We start from the raw sequence: 21,701 nt of genomic DNA on the forward strand, positions 1-21,701 counted from the left end.
TGTCTGTGAGAGCTTATGATATAAAAGAAAGTCAGGTCATTCAAAAGGTAAATATTATGAGGGATGAGCCTGTGGAGAAAGTAGATGTTCAATTTTTAGATACTTTTTTTCTGCCCCCCCAACCCAAGAACATTTATGTGTACACTGTTATTGGACAGGACTAAGAACAGGTATACTGTACATCTGTGCGCTATGTAAGTTGTTCCATCACTGTTTCAGATCAAGCTGCCTACAGCCGGGAGATGGGAAGGCCCAGTACTCTTCTGTTAGTGAAGACTGCTTGTATCTCAATGTTTTTGTTCCCCGCATTACTGTAAGTAATTAATATTATGTTCTTCAATCTGGAAGTCCTACTGCCTGAGTATTCTGATAATGGGAATTTGGAGTGGGATAAAGGCTAGGAACATGCCAATATGTTTCTTCATCGGTTCCAAACAACAAAGTCCTCGGATATTTATATTGGACGCCAAAGTTAATTGGATGAGCTGAGCTCTATGGTATCCAAATGTGATAGTAAAAACAGGAACATGGAGGATTTTGCTAAAACAGACTGATGTTTTTTGCCCTGTGTAACCCTTTTAAAGTGTAATAAAAATCAAACCTTTTTTTTTTTTGTTTTTGATTAAAAATACATTTAAAATAAAAAAGGAAATTGTTAGTCAGGATACTTGGTTCTGTTTTTTTTAAATGACCCTTCCTGTTGCTCTTACAGAGCAAAGCAAAAAAAGTAGAAGTATATAATTTCCAACTTCCCCAGCAACATATACTCAGCTCTCCTTATTCCCACACTCTCTATTTAGTCACCAGACCTGGGGAAAGAAACCCTTGTGTAAACTATAAACTAACCTGTCAGAGCCTACACAGGGCTATGAATCTGCTCCCTGCCCTCATGTGACAGAGCTGGGCCCAATCAGGAGGCACCAACCATGTCACATGGCAGAAGGGTGGTAAGTCATATGCCCATCCATGCCTTGAAGTGAGGTGTGGTTCACATCATTTATGGTAGCTGCATGGATCATTATATGGGAAAGGAAAGGTTATCCAGTGCTGGATTACCAAATAGAAAGAGTAGGCACTGGCCTATGGGCTTCATGTTGTCTAAGGGCCCAGTGAATCAAAATAATATTGATTTGATGTTGAAAGAACATAACAATTAAGCTTTATTAAATTGTTTACAAAAGATAGAAAAAAATTAATCAACTCATTAAAAACTCTATAGAGAAAAAACCGTATTAATGTAAAGTACCCAATACCAACCTAAACTACATAAACCAATAACATAAGGATCACATTACCATTTTTCTCTTAAAAGCTCATCTTCTTTCAGCTGTCAGTTTAAAACATTTTGGTGTAACATACAGTAGTAATGGTCATCTCCATCTTGCGGCCAACGTGCACACTGCTTAGTTCAATGTTAACCCATTAGAGAACATACATGAGAAATCTCCAGAAACCTGCAAGAGGGGCCCCAAGGTCTTGACTGCTTAGGGGCCTCCACAGAGTTTAATCCGGCACTGAGGTTAGCATATACTGCTGGGAATGGTGGAGTTAAGTAATGATTTTACTTTTCTCTGTAAGGTCAAAGGAATGGGTCACTATTATCTCAAACTTCAACCCCTAATACATTTTTGCCTAAATGGCGGTGGCCATAACCTCTACCTGTCCTCCTCCTTTTGAGTGAGAGGAGAACAACTTTGCAAAATGGCCACTACTAGGATTTTGAACCTTGAAGCCTTGAAGGCATACCCTTTGGTGAGACAGAAGTTCCAATTAGATTCTAGTGTGCTATTTGTTTGCTAAACTGCCTTTATCTAAAATATGGCTAGATGTGTGCCCCAATTTGTTTATAGGCAGCTAGTACTGGATACTAAGTTTCAAATGGACTTGTTCTGTAGTGTTGAAGATGTTTTACACATCATCTAAATGGCTTTCTCAGCTCTAGGACCTTGCCCCAACTGAGGACGTTTTAAGAACATATTTTCTATTATTTCTATTTATGGACAGCACAGTGACAAAATGGCTTCTGCCTAGGAGCACTAGGGTTGTCGGTTACAATCCCAGTCATGGCACTACCTATATGGAGTTTGCATGTTCTCCCTGTGCTTGAGTGGGTCTCTTCCCACACTCCAAACACATGCTGGTAGGTTAATTGACTCCTATCTAAATTGGCCCTAGTATGTGAATGTATGAATGTGATCTAGAGACTTTAGATTGTAAGCTCTTTGAGGGCAGTGACTGATGAGAATGTATATTAAATATGTAAAGTGCTGTGTAAATTGACAGCACTATATAAGTGCCTGTAATAAATAAAATTTCATAGACATGTACCTAATTATGAATTGTAGCTATAAATCCCAAATATGCTATATCTTTTGCTTTCTGTGAATTCTCTTTATCCTCTTTTTACAGAGACCAAGCACAGCCGTTCTCTTGTACTTCCATAACAGTCCCAGTGACTATAGCGAGATTGGACAGACATTTATTGATGGATCATACCAAGCTGCCATAGGGGACATTATCGTGGTGACTGCAGGGTACAGAGTTGGTGTCTTTGGCTTCCTAAGTGCAGGTAAGTTCTTATTGTCAGGCTTACCTTTTTGTCTGGGTGTAGGATGACCCACTTACCACCCGAAAGTCCCAACTCCAACAGGAAAGTTCCAGTTTTATTGGACAACAAACAGTTTTTGGTAAATAGGGCATGGTTTTGGGAAAAGAATGATGGTTTGGACTTATTTGGATGGAGTTTTAATGGAAGCTGACCAGAAGAATCCGACCAGAATTGCCATTTCATGATCATTCTATAAAATGATGATGACATAAAATGCATGATGATAAGTCCTCTTGTGCTGGCCTTATCCCCGAGCAGTAATAACAATTATGCAGGAAGATTAATTTCAATCTATCACCCTCTGATTGATTAATTAGACAGTGTCTGCTAAAGATTCAGATTGCCCCCTCTTCCCTCCCTTTAATCATACCTGCTTTCCTTGGCGATTGATTCGCAGTGGAGGAGAGGGAGATTATTTATTCTATTGAATGATTCACAGCACAAATACTGGGACAGGAATCTGCCAGGAACTGCAGAAAATGGCACACTCTTAAGGTTGATTAGGGGGGATCTGGTCAAGTAGGCTATATGGGGACCCATGATTTCTAATGGTGCCCCTGCCCGAGGAAATATCATTGATTCCTGATCGCCATTATGGGCATTCCAGAAAATGTTTATCTTATGTTTTCGGCTAATTAAAGGTCAAATTAATGTTGGTGATGTGTTCATTTAAACTGTTAGAACTGTTATACTGATGTAAATGCTTAGTAGAGGAGATCAGGATGATCTTATTGTTGGAGCGTCTAACACATATGAGACACTGAGGCTGACTCAGCTCACCAGGCCCCATCTATCACTTTTTGGTGGACTAGTTTAAAATGAAATGAAAAAATGTTTCCGGGGCTGTGGCCTCACAGGCACTCTGGTCCATGTATTTTGGGATTGCCCGTCCATATCTATGATTTGGTGCAGGATATCTGAGGTGGCTACCTCACTGGTGGGTTCCCCGGTACGATTATCTTTACAGACTTGCCTTTTGGGAGCTCATATTCCGGGGGTCTCTGATGCCACTATGAGATTGATACATACTATATGTATTGATACTTTATGGTCTATTGCCTTACATTGGAGGTCCAATTCTGTACCCTTGGCCTCTGTTTTACACAGAATAGACGCTGTAATACTCATGGAATGTATTCATTATACCCTACTGGATAAGATGCACTTGTTTGATAAAAAGTGGGAGTCATGGAGGGATTATAGACATTTATTGCATACTTAACAACATCCCTACTGAAAATTGACTGGCATATACTGTTGACAGATGTATCATTCAATCCACCCTATCATCTTTGTATCTCATGTACTTGCAACCTACTCTTTCTGTTTCTTCTCTTTCTTGCGTTAATATATTTTTCTGTATTGTGCTTTTCAGAAGTGCCTTGTTTCTACTGTATCATTTGTAAATGAACTGTTGTTTTACAGTTTACTTTCATATAATAAAACTGTTTGTAAACAAAAAAAAAATGAAATGAAAAAGTACATATTATTTTATGTAGAATTCATATATCTTTTATGCAGGTTATGCAAATATGTGTTGTCTCAGAGCTTTGTGGTTATATAGGTTATGTAGCAGTAAAACTGGCACACGGATCACAGTACAGAAATCTGTTCCAGATTGCAGTCGTCAGAGTTGTAATTGCATGATCATACTTTATCGATGCAATCTGCAGCTTACAAATTTCCAATATTACGATTTTGCTGTTGAAAGTTTGAGAAAGTGTTTGTACTGCCTCATAAAACAAAAGATTTTTATTCCTTACATATGGCAGCAATGAACAAAGTTAATATTTCCAGTCTTATTGCAGACTGAGAATGGCCAACTACAAAATCAGACATTTCCCCCTTTCCTTAGCTCTTTTCCCTTTAAAGTAGATGTAGAGTCTCACTGGGGCCCATTCACATGTGCAATATGGAAATGATTGGTAACCTGCTCTATATGTGAAATGTTGCAGTGACATTCATTGTGAATTGCACCCCAATGCACTATACAACGTGTGATACACCACTATTGAAAATATCAAAGAATGTTAGCAGCAATCCACATACAATCCACAGGCACGTGCCACCTGCATGGGAGACTGTAGACTGCACCTGCCTACAAGCCACACTCCACTTAGCTCCTCTTACAGTATTTTTTAGTAATCGATGAAAAACTGCATACAGTAATGTCTCCATCCAAAAACCAACCTTCCATGACGCTCTTCACGACTCCTGGCTTGCTCACAAGAATGATCCTCCTATCCCTGTGAGCAATCCAGGAGTGGTGAAACGCGCCAAGAAAGGTTGGTTTATGAATGGAGACATTGCTGTATGCAGTCTATTCATTGATTATTAAAAAATACTTTAAGAGGAGCTAAGTGGAGTGCGGCTTGTAGGCAGGTGCAGTCTACAGTCTCCACTGCAGGTGGCACATGTCTGTAGTGGCAGTGCGACTGGAGGAGAAATTCAAGATAAACTGGGTTTCTCTATGGTTTCCTTGATCTCCTGGAGCAGTGATCCGCTTGGTTACTCTGGATCCAGGTGTCCCTGGCAGCCATCTTGGGTCACGCAGAGTCTTTTTCAGTCCCTGCCTGGTTCGTATTTTGCAAGTGGCAAGTGTAGGTACAGGAGACTCCTTTGTCAGGGACAGCGCTAGCGGTAGGGAGGCGTTTTGGAGGAGTAGGGAAAGCATAGGACCTACGTCTGCAACTTCAGGAAGCTCCCCTTTGGGGTTGGACTGGCCAGGCCACATTCCGCTCTCTTTGACAGACTCTGTGTTCAGCTTGGATGTACGCACTGCTGACTCTCCACTCCACCTCTTGTAAGTGTCCTGGTCGGGTGAGGTTCCCTGCCGGGCTGTTGTACTGTTTCTCAAGTTTTGCAGTACATAGTTTTCTGCAATCTGGGCTTTCTGCCGCTGCACCACGCTGCACCTATGTAACAGGCTGACATTCTTTCATACTTTTAATGTAGAGTGAAGAAGGACAACAATGGCCAGCACCCAGGTCCTCCATGTACAAGAGAGGCCAGGCTTAAGTGGCGCTATAGACCTGTGTGTGTGATGCACCACAACGTGCTTACTGTGCATTGCGGTGCACTGTGCTGCTAAAAAAAAAATGGTAGTTTGCATTTTTCAATCCGATGTGATGCTTTGGTAACCCATTCATAATGAATAGGCTACCTTAAAAGTGCAATGTAACACATGTTAAAACACTGCTTCAGATTGCTAAATTGTGAAGCAGCCCCAAATGATATTTCCTTTCCTAGAGCACTATGTATCAATTGCCATTGATCATATTGGGTGGCACAGTGGCTTAGGGGTTAGCTCTTCCACCTGGCAATACTAGGGTCGTAGGTTCAAATCCCAGCCACGGCGCCACCTGCCTGGAGTTTGCATGTTCTCCCTGTGCCTGCGTGGGTTTCCTCCAGGTACTCTGGTACTCAGGTACTCTTGTACACCCCTTGAGGGTTAGGGACTGATGTGAATGTACTATATATATAAATATATATATATATATATATATATATATATATGTAAAGCGCTGCGTAAATTGACGGCGCTATATAAGTACCTGAAATAAATAATAAATAAATAGAAGGAAGAGCAAGGAGGTAAGTAAAAGTGACAAGCCAAAATGAGCATTGGGACTCCCCCCTCACTGCAAGGGTCACCTTGAAATATCAGGGGGAGCCCCACTTCAAAGGTAGATTTTTCTTTTCCCCAGAGTTTAGCTTTAAAGAGACTAAAAACATCTTTTGGAATTATATTAACATTTCAAAGTTTATGTGAAATTATAGTCATTTGGTTCACAGTACATCTACTTTATTTATGACATTCTCAATATTTTTATTTATTAAGCTGGGTACACATGCATGGTCATTTATTCATATTGAAAGGGTTCTGTGAAGCACCAGATAATTGCATCCAGATGTGACCATTTTTTTTGTAAAGCTAATTCGATCCCCATTTGCAGGAAAGAGTGTGCCAAATGGGAACTGGGGCCTTCTAGACCAGACCGCAGCCTTGAAATGGGTCCAGGAAAATATTGCTTATTTCGGCGGTGACCCCAAGCAGATCTGTGTTGGTGCGGATGGAGCAGGTGCTGATATCTCCAGCCTCCACCTATTGTCAGCAGAGAACAAAGCCATCAGACGAGCTGTGCTAATGGTAAGCCAAAGCATGACAGCATTTAAAGCAGAACCCTACTAAGCCCATTTATATCTAAACTGGTAGCATAGCACAACCCCAGTGTTATTCCAAAAATTTGTGTCATTTGAATTTTTCAGGCTTGAAAAAACAGAATTGCTTTCCTTCTCAATGTCATGTCTATCCATGTTGAAAGGGAAGCAGGTATTGCTTATCTACTTTGCCTGTTCTTCAAATTATTCTATGTGTTTACATTTCTTAGCATTGTATAAAAAAGAGGTAAGACATAGACATAAAGTAATATTATGTACATTTAGTAAATACTGTAAGTTCCATGTGAAAGAAAATATTTATCTGCAGCTGAGTCTTTTAAATAGCCAAGAAGCTCCAATTCCTATTTCTGGCCATGGTATGGATGACCTCAAGCATACACTGTACCCTGGAGCAATCCTGGCATGAGGTATTGCCACTAATGAGACTTGGTATTGCCACAAATTACCTTATCGTTCATTCTTAACCAATCAAAACTGTTAAATGTTCAACCATTTCAAATGGACATGGTGATATGAAGTATACTCCATGATCACTGGTAAGACATTGTCGAGTTTAAAACCATTCTCTCTGACCAACTTCAGAAGCTGAGAAAAAAATAAGAAATATTTAGAGATCTACAGACCTCTGGTGTTAAAAACTATTTTCAACTAAACCAAAGGGGAATTTTTCAAAATTGTTGATTTTTTACAAAGTCTTTGCTGATCCTCCAGTGATTATGTTGGCAGCATTTTGTCACTCTCATCTCTCCTGGGATTCAGTATCAAGTCTTTGAGACCAATCAGGGACAGCTCTACTCCTCGGCACAGCAACCAGTCAGTAGATAGCCCTCCTGATTGTGCCCTGTGTCTTTAAGTCACTCCAAAAGTGCCTCTGTGAATTCTGTATCTCCAGCTGCGCTCCAGTGTGCCCAATGTCATCTAGTGACTCCAAGTGTGCCTCTGTGTGCCCTGTGTTTCCAAAGGCTCTCCATGTTACCTAGGAACTCCAAGTGTGCCTCTGTGGGCCCCATGACTCCAAATGTGCTAGTGTGACTCTAAGTGAATCCCATGCACCCCATGGCATCTAGTGACTCTAATAGCACCTTTGAGACTCTGTGTTTCCAAGAGTGCCCTATGTTATCTAGTGGCTCCAAGTGTGCCTCTGTGCGCCCTGTGTTTCCAAAGGCACTCCATGTTACCTAGGAACTCCAAGTGTGCCTCTGTGGGCCCAATGACTCCGAATGTGCTAGTGTGACTCCAAGTGAACCCCATGCACCCCATGCCATCTATTGACTCCAATAGCACCTTTGAGACCCTGTGTTTCCAAGGGTGCCCTATGTTTTCTAGTGGCTCCAAGTGTGCCTCTCGGAGCACTGTGATTCCTAGTGTGCCCTAGCGCACCCCAGCATGCCTTGTGTCATCCAATGTTTCCAAGTATGCCTCATGTGCCCCTGCCTTCCCAGATATACCCTTGTTTCTCCAGGAAGCTCCGGCGCCCCTTAGTGAAAACTGTGTCCCCACACAGCCTTCCGATATGCTCCTGCATCATCTGGACAGTCCTTCTCTCAGTGGACAAAGACCACTGTCCATGACACATTTATGGTTTTCCAGGCATGCACAGTAAGCTCATCATCTGTTCCTGTCCTGGTGTCAACCCTTCTCCAATGCCCGTTTCAAGAGAGCATTTATCTACTTTTCTTTTAAAAGATGGGCACACACAGCTCCTGACAACTCCAGATTTCGAAAACCTGTGTGGTTCTCAATCATGTGGTCATGTGATTTCCTGTCACTGAGATCTTTGTATCTGGTGTTGGTGGATGGTTAAATCCAGAGGAAGCCATAGGAAGCCAACAAATGTGCAACAAATGTATTATATACACAACTGACCCCATTACTAAACTCTTGGGTTTATTTGAGAGAAGCATAATACAAGCACAAGATATAGCTTTACAGGAAGAATGGCAACGTATACTGTTTTTGTTACAGCAAACCTCTATATACTGTACATATGGAGCCGGCAAAGGCATTTTTCATTGCAAAGCTTTTTTTTTTTTTTTTTTTGCTACATTCACATGTTCTTTATTTATAGTGTAGCATGCAGGCTTATTGTAATAGGCATAGTCAGTCATTTTGGATTGCTGCAAAAATCAGGCATTACTATAAAACCAAAACAACATTGATATGGAGCCTGGGGGTTGGGGATATGATGATTTCCATGGTCTTCTTGTACTTGTTGGAGACTTTATTGGCAAATGTTTCTTTCTCCCCCTATCCCCATTCTCACAATTTCTGCTCCATTGTCCGTTCTATAAAATATCATAGCTGGCAAGTGAGAACCACTCATATCACCCAAAGCAGAGGGTGGAGATATTTATCAGGGAGATTTCGCTAACCACGTTCCCAAGACATATGTCAGTGGACAATACAGCCCTGTTAGCCTGCACCCAAAACTCATATATCAGTAATGATAGAGCAAGTTAAAGTCAGAACTTCTGTAAAATGTTGTCTATGTCTCCATTGAGATGTGCCATCACTTTCTGTCCCAGTGACATTGTAAGAAAAATTGAGTGGGAACAGGTTTCATCAGATCAAGAACATTAAAAATCTAATAAAATTGTCTAACCTTTCCTCATTAGATTAAATAACTGTGCTTTTGTTGCTCTCTCTGAGATCCATCCTGTCACTTCCCGTCTCGGTGACACCTCATCACCAAGACAAAAACTGACAGTAAATCTCCCCAAATGAATACAGAAAGCAATAAAAACCTGACAGAGTCTCTAATCCTTTACCACTAATCCAAAACCAAAGAAAATGTTTTAGCTAGAGTTGGACTTTAAGTGACTTTTACGCACTCAAAAAACTCACATGGATATCTACTTCAGTTCCTTTGAGTTGTCACTTTAGTAAGCAATTTTCTAAGTATTTTCCCAAAAGCCGATTCCTCAGCACTATTCCGCCAGTAAAATGAATAGTAATAATTGTAAAGTGAGTCATAGTATACAAAGAATAACTCTTGATTCATACATAAGTATGTCTTAAAATTGGAAACATGTTTCCTAATACTCGTATCACAGTTTAACTCTCAATTGCAGAACAGTCTCTGTAAAAAAAAAACTCCAAAAGCATAAAGTGAAGAAACTTGTGGTCTAAAAAGTTTTTGCCAAATAATAAATAATATTTCCATGCTTTCCAACAAGTTCCACAGATATACTTAGAATCGCAGGTCTTGGATTGCATGAAAGCAGAAGTCAATTTATAATGAATAGGCCTTCTTGTAGGTCTTGGATTGTATGAAAGTATAAGTGAAATCTATAAGGAAGAGTTCTTTTCATAGGTCTTCAGTTGCATGAAGTCAAATATATAAAGGATAGGCCTTCTTGTATGCCTTGAATTGTAGGAACTCAAGTTTTTATTGAAAAACAAGGGTCTTGTGGATCTTGGGTTTTATGAAAGTAGATGTCTAGTTTATAATGAAGAGTCCTGCTCTCCTCATCTGTAGCCTTCGGTGTAACTCGCTCTGTTGGACATAAAGTTACTTCTGGTGTTGACAGAGGATAAGATACAACTTCTCCGGGTTGGTTTCTTGTTCTGTTCATTGCTTGGGAGGGAATAACTTTCATCATCTTCAGCCAATGACAAGTAAGAGGCTATGCTTTGGCGAAGACCGTAGCTGAGAAAAGAGTCATCTGTTTCTATGGAATGGTCAGGTTCTTCTGCGGTCAGTGAAACCCTGAGAAAGAGAACATATACATTTTTGCAGTTTTTTTACGGGAATGTGCAGTTTTATTATTATCATTTTCAATACTAAACAAATTAAATGTTTAATATTATTATCATGCCTTCAATTAGGTAAATATGAATAATAGCATATAAATGTATCTGTATATCTGAAGTCTAGTTTTGGACTATAAGCAGTCCTCTTAAAGTACAGAACTTAAGAATTTCTTTTCCTTTGGGGTGGATACAGATTTTTTATTTGCTGCACTGATGAACTTTTCCTCACTGTCTGGTCCATCATGGTGCGTTTCCACATGTGCTTTTTTTTTTGCGTACGTGCATTGCATTAAGGCAGTGTTTCTCAACTCCAGTCCTCATGGACCCCCAACAGGTCATGTTTTCAGGATTTCCATTATTTTGCACAGGTGATTTGATCAGTTTCACTGCCTTAGTAATTACCACAGCTGTTTCATCTGAGGGAAATCCTGAAAACATGACCTGTTGGGGGTCCATGAGGACTGGAGTTGAGAAACACTGCATTAAGGCAACAACATTTTTTTATGTGACCCACCACAATACATGGCGCATGTGTTGTGGTGCTTTGCAGGCTGCTGTAGTTGTGCTTTTGGGTTCCATTGTAAATAATTGGCATCACAACACAATGCAAATTATATCATGTGTTACTATGCATTGTGCATAGGTGTGAAGCCAGCCTTCACCCCCACCTCAACTTTAATGATTTTTTAAAAAAGCTAACTGGCTAACAAAATGGCTGAATGGAATATTTTAACTACATTGCAATGGAATATATATAGTCATCATTTCTGAAAGAAAGATGAAGTGAAAGTGCATAAACCATCATTTACAAACTGCCTTTCTTGTTTGAGTAAATGTTGACTTATAGTAGCATATACTGTATTTGGTTGCTTGCTTTTGCAGGTTGCACAGGACTTTATCAATATTTCTATACTTTTGTGAGAATTTTAAAATGGCATGAACCATTCGTATTTCCAAAAGCCACAACTTAAACTAATCCAATTTATATGACATAGGAAAACCTTTTACTTTTCTGTTTCAGTGATAAAGTTGTTTTTTACATAAATTTGGATAAAGTTTGACCCTGTTAAGTTCTACTAAGTCAACAAGAGCTTTTTAAGAACAAAGGGCAGATCGATGAAAGCATGCTGAGGAGCAACTTTTGGAGCAGATGCTGATGGGGGCATTAAGGTAGTGGCCTTGGTGGAGAAACAATTGCATCAGTCACACCTGCTACTGAGTCTCTGCTTCAGATCTGGAGGATCCTTGGATGATACTGACTCCTTTATTGCTCCACAAAATCAATTACTGTTTCTGCTCATTTGGAAGGAACTGTGAAATTAATCTGTCCAATGAAATTGTCCAGTGCAAGAACACTTCCCTGACACTTGGCTTAGTGACATTAAAAATCAGGTGACCAGGTGAAGGAGAGCTATGGGGAGGTGTCCCCATGAAGCTCTGCTGTGAAAAGGTGGGTTTTACAGCACCCACTTGGAGCTCTGCAGTAACATTGATTGATTTTGGTTGGTATTGTGGTGGGGGTGAGGTGGGCAGGGTTAATATTTCTCAGTAGAACCCCTAGTACAATAGCTACTCTGCTGGATGTAGGCACAGCACTTGTACAGTGTGTTATAATCTACAGGAGCCAAGAATTAAATCAACAAGTTAAAGTGGAGTCAAAAGAAATCTAGGTAGTAGGGAGAATAAAGAGATCTCCTTTCCTTCCTATTTTGGTCATCTGGACGCCTTTTGTAGAGCACACAGATCCTAATAAATGTATCCTAAAGGCATTGATATAGAATTGGCTCCAGTGGTGATAATGATGCCAGTAAAGGTAACACTTAAGTAATGAATGGAAGGATGTGGATGGAAATATACCTAAATAAAATGGGCAACTGTACAGGTGTGAAAGACAGTAGGTACCTTAGTCGGTTTTCAAACTGCCCAGGTGGGAACATGACAGGCATAAATGACATGATGATATATGGAATGAAAATTATTTACATCAAAGAAGAGTTAAGGTTTTGACACTGGCTATGGGGACCAATGTGATCTGACTGGGCAGGAGCCATTGGTGGTGAACACAGGGTTACCAACATGTGATTCCATGACATTTTAGTGCAGGGCTGCAGGAATCTGGCCATAGTCAATCCAGCCATTTACTGTAGCCCATTCAGCTTATTTAAGAAGGCTCTTCTACAAGGAGAAATAAGGCTGGTTATAGATGGACACATATCATAATGAGTAAGAGAAAAGTTAAATTATTTGCCTATCATAAAAAGGCATACTATGTCCACGGATGGGAAGATGACTCCTCTTTTTTGAATTCCCTTGCTGGATTTTAGCAGTGCACAATTCACATGGATACTTCTCAAGTGAAAACATCTACAGTATGTGTTCGATTGCAAGATCTTCCATTTGTAAATGCCACTAGGAAGCCCTGCATGATCCAGTTCTTGCCCCGTTATGGCCACTCTAAGTATTTGGACAACCAACCATGTGTAAGAAGTGTTATGTGTTACGAATGCTGGTATTACTCACCTCTTCATACTCTTCCAGTTGAAAGGCTTCTTTCTCCGCATGACGGGCATTTCTTGTCTGCCAAAGACTTCCGTCAGGTTTACTGACTGCTGGGTGAGGCACGGAGTGGTGAGAACACAACACAGTCCATCTGCATTTTCTGTAAGAGTAATATATATATAAATAGATCATACTCCTCATTTTCCATCTACTGCTCTTAGTACTCTGACAGAACAGGGACATTGTTATGGGCTCATTAAGAACCAACCTCTAGCCAAAACATTTTGCTTCATTTTGGAGATAATGGCAAAAGCTAAAAGCATTTGTTTTGTTTCCAAGGGCAGAAAGTGATCCAAGTCTCTTCAGTGCGGACACAGAAGTATTAAAAGAAGTTAGATTCTGAGCCAGTTTTTAATGCTAATATAATGTGAAGTAAAGGAAATGTAAGCGCTACTTTATCATGAGGGGCATTGGCATTGAATGCTTTGAGCTTGGAATGTTTATTCATGGTTCAAGGAGAGCCAAAGCATTTCTGGGATCTGGGATCTGGGCTCTGGGCTCCTTCTTCAAGACTGTGAATTAAAATAAGTTGGAGTTGTAGCAGTAGCAGGGGTGGACTGACCATTTGGGAATTCTGGCACTGCCCAAGGGCTCGGGATCAGTAGGGGGCCCCATGAGATGCCCCTGGTACCTTTTATAGGCTTTGATTGATTGTGGGCAAGGACATAGGGGCCCCATGATCCCCTATTGCTCGGGGGCCCCATGAGTTGTCAGTCCGCTCCTGAACAGTAGTAATATCTTAGTGAAATGAAAACTTGCTTAACAGAGTAATCTGAGGCTTAAAACTGGATGGGCAATTAGGCATGTCAGTATAGATCAGGGTTTCTAAACCAGGGTTCCATGGAGCTCTAGGGTTCCTCCAGAATTTGCTAGGGGTTCCTTGAGCAATGAGCAATTCCCATCTTTCACATAACTTCCCAATGACACCAATTATCTTTTTTGGCTATCTATAGGGGGTAATTCTTCCCAATGACCACAAGTGTAAGGAACATTCTTCCCACTGGCCACCACACTAATGTATCATGAATTGTAGCTATAGTCATTTCAAGGCTTCTTATATGTTCAAAGGGTTGAGAAAATCTGGTATATAGATAGAGATAACTAGCCGGCAGAAGGGTTTATGCAGTAATGGTAATGATACGTAAAAAATAAAACAGCACAAATTCAGCATGTCTGAGTGGCAGAAACCACTTAAAAACATGGAGATTGGAATATTTGGCCACACATTTATTTACAGCCCTGATGAAGACAACACATGCCATTCGTTCCCCTCCTTGAAACCTCCATAAACATTCCAACTTTATAAAAATGATTGCTGATTGGAGCATTCTTTTCAATACACAGGTATTGCCCCTTCTGACGAAGTGGAGCGTTTGCATTCCTTTTGCTGTTCCTTGTATCCAACACACTGGATGTTAGGATATATCTATGTTGTCAAGCAAGCAGCATTACATTTTTTACTTGATTAAGACTGTAGTCAGCGAACAGAAGTTCCTAATTTCTCCTTCATTGCTGCACTCTGTGGGGAAGACTTTCATTCATTTCCTGAGTTATTAGCGGAACAGGAAATGAGGGAAAATCTCAACAGGGGCATGAAAATGTTCTACGAGTAAAACCACCAAAGTATGTCTGGACTTGGATTTTAGTAAGACAAAGAGAACAGTGTCAAGTTCCCTTAACTATAGGAACTGAATGGCTGCACCTATCTACAGTTGCAAGAAAAAGTATGTGAACCCCTTGGGATTACGTGGAGTTTTGCATGAATTGGGCATAAAATGTGCTGTGAACGTCATCTAAGTCACAACAATAGAAGAACACAGTCTGCTGAACATAATACTACACAAACATTAGATGTTGCCATGGTTTAATTGCACATAACATGTAAACATTCACAGTGCGGGGAGGAAAAAGTATGTGAGGCCCTAGCTTAATGACTTCTCCCAGAGCTAATTGGAGCCAGGAGTGAGCCAACCTTGACTCCAATCAGTGTGATGATATTGGATGTGTTGCTGACAGCTGTCCTGATCTTAAAAAACACACACCTGTTTTGGGTTTACTGGTTTCAAGAAGCACTGTCTGATGTGAACCATGCCTCGCAGAAAAGAGCTCTCAGAAGACCTACGATCAAGAATTGTTGACTTGCATGAAGCTGGAAAGGGTTACAAAAGTATCTCCAAAAGCCTTGATGTTCATGTGTCCACGGTAAGACAGACTGTCTACAAATGGAGAAAGTTTAGCACTGTTGCTACTCTCCCTAGGTGTGGTCGTCCTGTAAAAATGACTGCAAAAGCACAGCGCAGAATGCTGCATGAGGTAAAGAAGAATCCCAGAGTGTCAGCTAAGGACCTACAGAAATCTCTGGCACATGCTAACATTTTTGTTGACACATCTACAATAAGGAAAACATTAAACAAGAATGGAGTACATGGGAGGACACCACGGAGGAAGCCATTGCTGTCCAAAAAGAATATTGCAGCACGTTTGAAGTTTGCAAAAGAGCACCTGGATGTTCCACAGCACTACTGGCAAAATATACTGTGGACAGATGAAACCAAGATTGAGTTGTTTGGGAAGAACACACAACACTATGTGTGGAGAAAAAAAGGCACAGCACACCAACATCAAAACCTCATCCCCACTGTAAAACATGGCGGAGGGAGCATCATGGTTTGGGGCTGCTTTGCTGCCTCAGGGCCTGGATGGATTGTTGTCATTGATGGGAAAATGAATTCCAGAGTTTATCAAGACATTTTGCAGGAAAACGTACGACCATCTGTTCGCCAACTGAAGCTCCGCAGAGGATGGGTGATGCAACAGGACAATGACCCAAAGCATACAAGTAATTCAACAAAACAATGGCTACAACAGCACAGAATACGCCTTCTGGAGTGGCCTAGTCAGAGTCCTGACCTCAACCCGATTGAAATGCTGTGGCATGACCTTAAGAGAGCGATTCACACCAGACATCCCAAGAATATTGCTACACTGAAACAGTTTTGTGAAGAGAAGTGGTCCAAAATGACTCCAGATTGTTGTGCAGGTCTGATCTGCAACTACAGGAAACGTTTGGTTGAGGTTATTGCTGACAAAAGAGGGTCAACCAGTTATTAAGTCCAAAGGTTCACATACTTTTTCCTCCCTGCACTGTGAATGTTTACATGTTATGTGCAATTAAACCATGGCAACATCTAATGTTTGTGTAGTATTATGTTCAGCAGACTGTGTTCTTCTATTGTTGTGACTTAGATGACGTTCAGAGCACATTTTATGCCCAATTCATGCAAAACTCCACGTAATCCCAAGGGGTTCACATACTTTTTCTTGCAACTGTATATACATCACCACAAGCTTTGTAAAACACTAACAGACACGTTAACATTTTTTACATTAAGCTACTTAATATCACTCTATTATTTACATAAAGCTAATCAATATTTCACTATTATGAAAAGTCTTTCAAAGCTATTATTCTAAAATAGATCCCAAAAAATGTAAATACCTGAATAGTGGTTGACAAGGTGCTCCAAGCATTGAAAGGTCAGTCTTGGCGAGATATAATACCAGTTATTCGGTAAGCGGAAAATTCTGTAATGTTTCACTTGTCTATGCTTGACAGATAAGGAATAAGTTCCTATAGAAAAATAGAAAAAATTATTAGTTACTGACTAGTGCTGACTCTGTTCTGTTTTGACACATAGATTTATGTCATTATCAACCTCAAGAACGTTTTTAAATGTTTTTTAAGTCATGCATGAACACAGGTGTGGCATGTTGGTGGAAGCCCAATTGTCCCAGCTGACTTTACTGCACTATGGCAGCTGGGCAAATCGCTGGATCTCCGCAATGTTGTCAAAACGGCGACCTTTGAGCTGGATCTTTATTTCTGGGAAGAGGGCTGTAGCAAACTTGCTCATCAGAGTTGGATGCGGAGTTCCCCTTTTTTATTAGAAGTATTCCTCAATCCTTTATTCCCTACCCCCTCCCTTCCTGAGAGGCACAGGGACAGATGTGTAAGTGTTAAAAGTTGCTGGCAGGCTGGAGCAGCAGGGGGCCCAGTGCTACAAAGCCCCCCCATAGAGACAGCAGACACTCTGTCCCAACGCTTGTGTAAAATATTACACCTCCTAATCAAGATAAGAAAGTTCTTCTCCCAGGAATTGAAAGAGATTGTAACCTCATAAAACCTAACAGTTAAAGGTGACAGAATGAAATGAACATTCTTCAAGTCAGGTTTTTCCCCTATGTTTCATGTCATGGATTATGACAGATGTTGGTTCTAATTCAGAGTTCGCCCGACTGACGGAAAAGTTTTTTTAGCATACTGATGTATGAAGGTCGGTGCTCCCTGTGACTGTGCATGAAGCCTGGTGCTGCCATCTGTTGGCGTGTTACAAAACTAGTCTCGAAACTTTTTGATACCACTTCATATATACAGGTATACTGTACAGCGCAAAAAAACCATTATAGTTTCTCAAGAAAAAAGGAAACACAAGGTTTCATGTACAGAAAATTGGTTTACAGGTAAACAGCGGGTGGATCTGAATTTTTAATATTTACTGCTCTTTGTGAACAAGACTGAAATGATTACAGTTTAAAATGGAATTCACCTTTTAAAATAAATTTTCAGCCAAAACCAAAGGTTAAGAGTTAGAACCCCTATAAAGCTTTAAATCTGCGACCTTTTTTGGAAAGATTAGCCTCACTTCCTCTTCAGCCTGACACCCATTAACTTTAAGGGGAAGTGTGGAGTTTGGAAAAGGAAATGCAAGTTATGATCATTAATTTGGAGAATAACTCAAAGTGCTTAGAGCAATGTAGAGGTAAAACTTAGAGGCGTATTCAGAATGCAGTGAATGTTACTTTAACCAAACAATTACTGTCCTGTACCTGGAAGTGAACCTGCAGTGAATGTTTGGGGATTCACCACTTTATAATGTAAATAAGCCCCTTAGTCTTTTGGTGCATAAACCCTGAACACAGGCCCCAGCCATTCACCTTTTTTGGTTTCACTTTGCCTAATCATGAATGAACCGGTCTTCACTTCTGGCAGCTGTAGTAGTTGTTCTGACTTCTCCCTCCCCACTCCATCAAACAGCCACCTGGAATGTTAGAAGAACAGGTTAGAAAAGCACATCGGCTCCAAAAGAAAATGGTCATCTGGTTCACAATTTTCTGTTTTGGTCAAGAATAAATATGCAATTTTGAGATTCCTAAAGAGAAGGCACATCTTAAACAGAATAGAGCAGCCTTTCTCAAATGTTTAACCCCAAGAGGAACCCTAAAAATAATTTGGAGGCCTTGGAGAACCAGGACAAAAACCAAATCATTGAGGGTCAGAGGGAAAACAATACCCCTTACTTTGGTTGCCAGTGGGATAAATGCCCCCGTTACAGAGCTGAAATGTTCATTGATATCAGGCAGCAGGCCAAGTGTCCTTGGCCCATGACTAGCATCATCACATTGGAGGTCAATCAACCACAACTCAAGGAACCCCTAACAACCTCTGGAGGAACCTTGGGGTTATATTAGAAAGCTAGTTGAGAATTGCTGGAATACAGTGTGTTATAAAGAAAGTAAGTTTGACCCTGCTTAGGTATCAGCATGGTTGATCATATGTCATTGGCCCCAGCATTAACATAATCAAAGTGGAGGTCAATCAGCCACAAATCAAGGAACCTCTGGCAACCTCTGAAGGAAACAAACTCTCACCTCCGCTCATTTTTTCAGCGACACTAAAATATATTTTTTTTCAACTGCCTTGATATTAAAATATCACAAAGCAAGGCATTGTTAAATGTCACCTTTAATCTGAAAATATTCCCTCTTGATCTAACCATGCCGATACCTGAGCAGAGCCAATGTTTTCCAGCCATTTTCAACCAGGGTTCTATTGAACTCTTGGGTTCCTTCAGAGGTTAGTATATACAGTATATCTCCGCTTTATTTGTCACAGTTAAAAAACACAGTGGGTCCCAATGCTAACACATTTCTGCCCAGAACGGGCCTTAATCAGAGCTAATGCCAATTAGTGTTGGGACCCACTATGTTTTTAACTGTGACAAATAAAGCACTTGTTGGATTCTGAAGACGTGCCGCTGTTTTTTACTTACGAAATTCTGAAGCACAGGTGTCAAGCTGGTGGCCCTCCAGCTGTTGCCAAACTACAAGTCCCATGAGGCATTGTAAGATTGACTCCCAAAGGCAGAGGCATGATGGGACTTGTAGTTTCGCAACAGCTGTATGGCCGCCAGTTTGACACCCCTGCTCTAAAGGAACCCAAAGGTTGCACAGAACCTTGCTTGAAAATGGCTGGAATATTGTGTCTCATAAAGACAATAAATTTGGTTCTGCTCAGGTATCGGCGTGGTTAGATCAAGGTGGAATATTTTGCACATTAAAAGTGACACTTAGTAATGCCTTGTTTTGTGATATTTTAATGTCAAGACATTTTAGATTTTACATAAAAGTTGCAATGGAGTTTGCTTCATAATGGGATATTGGGGCAGCACAGTGGCTAAATGGTTAGCACTTCCGCCTGGCAGTACTAGGGTTGTTGGTTCGAATCCCAACCACGGCACCACCTGCCTGGAGTTTGCATGTTCTCCCTGTGCCTGTGTGCGTTTCCTCCTGGTACTCCGGTTTCCTCCCACACTCCAAAGACATGCTGGTAGGTTAATTGGCTCCTGTCTAAATTGTCCCTAGTATGTGTATGTATGAATATGTGAGTTAGGGACCTTAGATTGTACGCCCCTTGAGGGTTAGGGACTGATGTGAATGTACAATATATATGTAAAGTGCTGCGTAAATTGATGGCACTATATAAATACCTGAAATAAATAATAAATAAATACATTTTTTATTTCTTTTTTACTATTTCTGCTGTAGCTTGGTAGGCATATGGGAAGGACATAGCCAAGGTGTGTTGCTTCAAAAATAGATCATGTAGTTCCCGTCATTATCACTTGTATTTACAGTATCTCATATCCCCTTTTCTCACACCGCCATGAGAACATATGCTGTTCTCAGCTATTACACGCAATAATGAAAATGCCGTTCACTAATATGTTTCACCTCATAATTTACGGCTTTTTAAGAAAAAGGTGAGAAACAGTCATCTGTCTTATGGGAGGAAGACTGAAAATTTCACTCTTTCTTCATTAAATTCTAGTCTATAGAACAGACCTGGTAGCAGTGTTTTGTATCTTGATTAGTTGTTATTAGAGACAGAAGAAATGAGGGCCCTCTCCAGTATGTTGGAGAGGGAGGTACAATGGCACATTTATGGTGAAGCTGTCCAAAAATACAATTTTTTTTGAAGAGATATAACCCAACTTATTCAGGTAATGTGTGAGATGGATTTCCAGGGAGACCCCTTGAAGTGTTTTACTATTTTTAGACCTCTTTGGAACTAAATAAGAAGAAAATATTATATCATTTAATAATATATAATATTAACTGGGCAGCACAGTGGCTAAATGGTTAGCACTTCCGCCTGGCAGTACTGGGGTCGCTGGTTGGTATCCCAACCCCGACACCACCTGCCTGGAGTTTGTATGTTCTCCCTGTGACTGCGTGGGCTTCCTCCGAGTACTCCGGTTTCCTCCCACACTCCAAAGACATGCTGGTAGGTTAATTGGCTCCTGTCTAAATTGGCTCTAGTATGTGTATGTATGAATGTGAGTTAGGGACCTTAGATTGTACACCCCTTGAGGGTTAGGGACTGATGTGAATGTACAATATATATGTAAAGTGCTGCGTAAATTGCGTATCATGGAACCCTGGTTGAGAAATCCTGGCAGTACTAGGGTCGTTGGTTGGAATCCTGACCGCGGCACCAACTGCCTGGAGTTTGCGTGTCCTCCCTGTGCCTGCGTGGGTTTCCTCTGGGTACTCCAGTTTCCTCCCACACTCCAAAGACATGCTGGTAGGTGAATTGTCTCCTGTCTAAATTGGCCCTAGTATGTGTATGTATGAATGTGAGTTAGGGACCTTAGATTGTACGCCCCTTGAGGGTTAAGGACCTTAGATTGTACACCCCTTGAGGGTTAGGGACCTTAGATTGTACACCCCTTGAGGGTTAGGGACTGATGTGAATGTACAATATATATATGTGTAAAGTGCTGCGTAAATTGACGGCGCTATATAAGTACCTGAAATAAATAAATAAATAATAGAAGGGTCTTATCAATAAGTATTGGAAGGAGATCGAGGTACCAAAAAGTGGGGACTGGATAGAAAGAGTGGAGGGTATCTATAGAATGGAGGAATTATACCACCTGGAAGAGGATAAAATGGAACAGTTTGGGGAAATATGGTGTAGTTGGAAAAAATGTAAAACATCCGAAATTTATATAGAATTGATTGGTGTAAAGAGGGAAGTATAGAGTTTGGAAGAGAGTGATATAAGAGAAGAAATTACGGGATACAGATAGTTTAGGAGAGAAGTTAGAGATTGGTTGTGGATGAAGATATGAGAAGTGGGGGAGGGGGGGGGGGTGATGGGTTTGGGGTTATTGGAGAATTTGTGTAATATTTATATAATAGTTGTTTATGTATTTATTTTTGTATATAAAATTAAATAAAAGGATGAATAAAAAAA

The 21,701-nt window shown here is 40.6% G+C and overlaps 2 protein-coding genes across 2 annotated transcripts in view; one reads left to right on the forward strand and one right to left on the reverse strand.

Annotated features, from left to right (window-relative positions):
• The window catches only part of TG (thyroglobulin), a 439,344-nt gene that overhangs the window by 247,732 nt on the left and 169,911 nt on the right, over positions 1–21,701 (forward strand). The window contains exons 39-41 of the mRNA XM_089685945.1: positions 220–313; positions 2,410–2,569; positions 6,565–6,758. Of these exons, the coding sequence (XP_089542071.1) occupies positions 220–313; positions 2,410–2,569; positions 6,565–6,758 (448 nt within the window). The remainder of the gene's footprint in view (positions 1–219; positions 314–2,409; positions 2,570–6,564; positions 6,759–21,701) is intronic.
• SLA (Src like adaptor) overlaps positions 8,657–21,701 on the reverse strand; it is a 76,876-nt gene continuing 63,831 nt past the window's right edge. Inside the window, exons 5-8 of the mRNA XM_089685946.1 lie at positions 18,098–18,201; positions 16,602–16,733; positions 13,064–13,202; positions 8,657–10,499 (exon numbers count right to left, since the gene is read on the reverse strand). Of these exons, the coding sequence (XP_089542072.1) occupies positions 10,259–10,499; positions 13,064–13,202; positions 16,602–16,733; positions 18,098–18,201 (616 nt within the window). The 3' untranslated portion in view covers positions 8,657–10,258. The remainder of the gene's footprint in view (positions 10,500–13,063; positions 13,203–16,601; positions 16,734–18,097; positions 18,202–21,701) is intronic.

The sequence above is a fragment of the Staurois parvus genome, unplaced genomic scaffold, assembly GCF_062004578.1.
Source record: "Staurois parvus isolate SC_StPar_1 unplaced genomic scaffold, SC_StPar_1.0 ptg000389l, whole genome shotgun sequence".
Taxonomy (NCBI): domain Eukaryota; kingdom Metazoa; phylum Chordata; class Amphibia; order Anura; family Ranidae; genus Staurois; species Staurois parvus.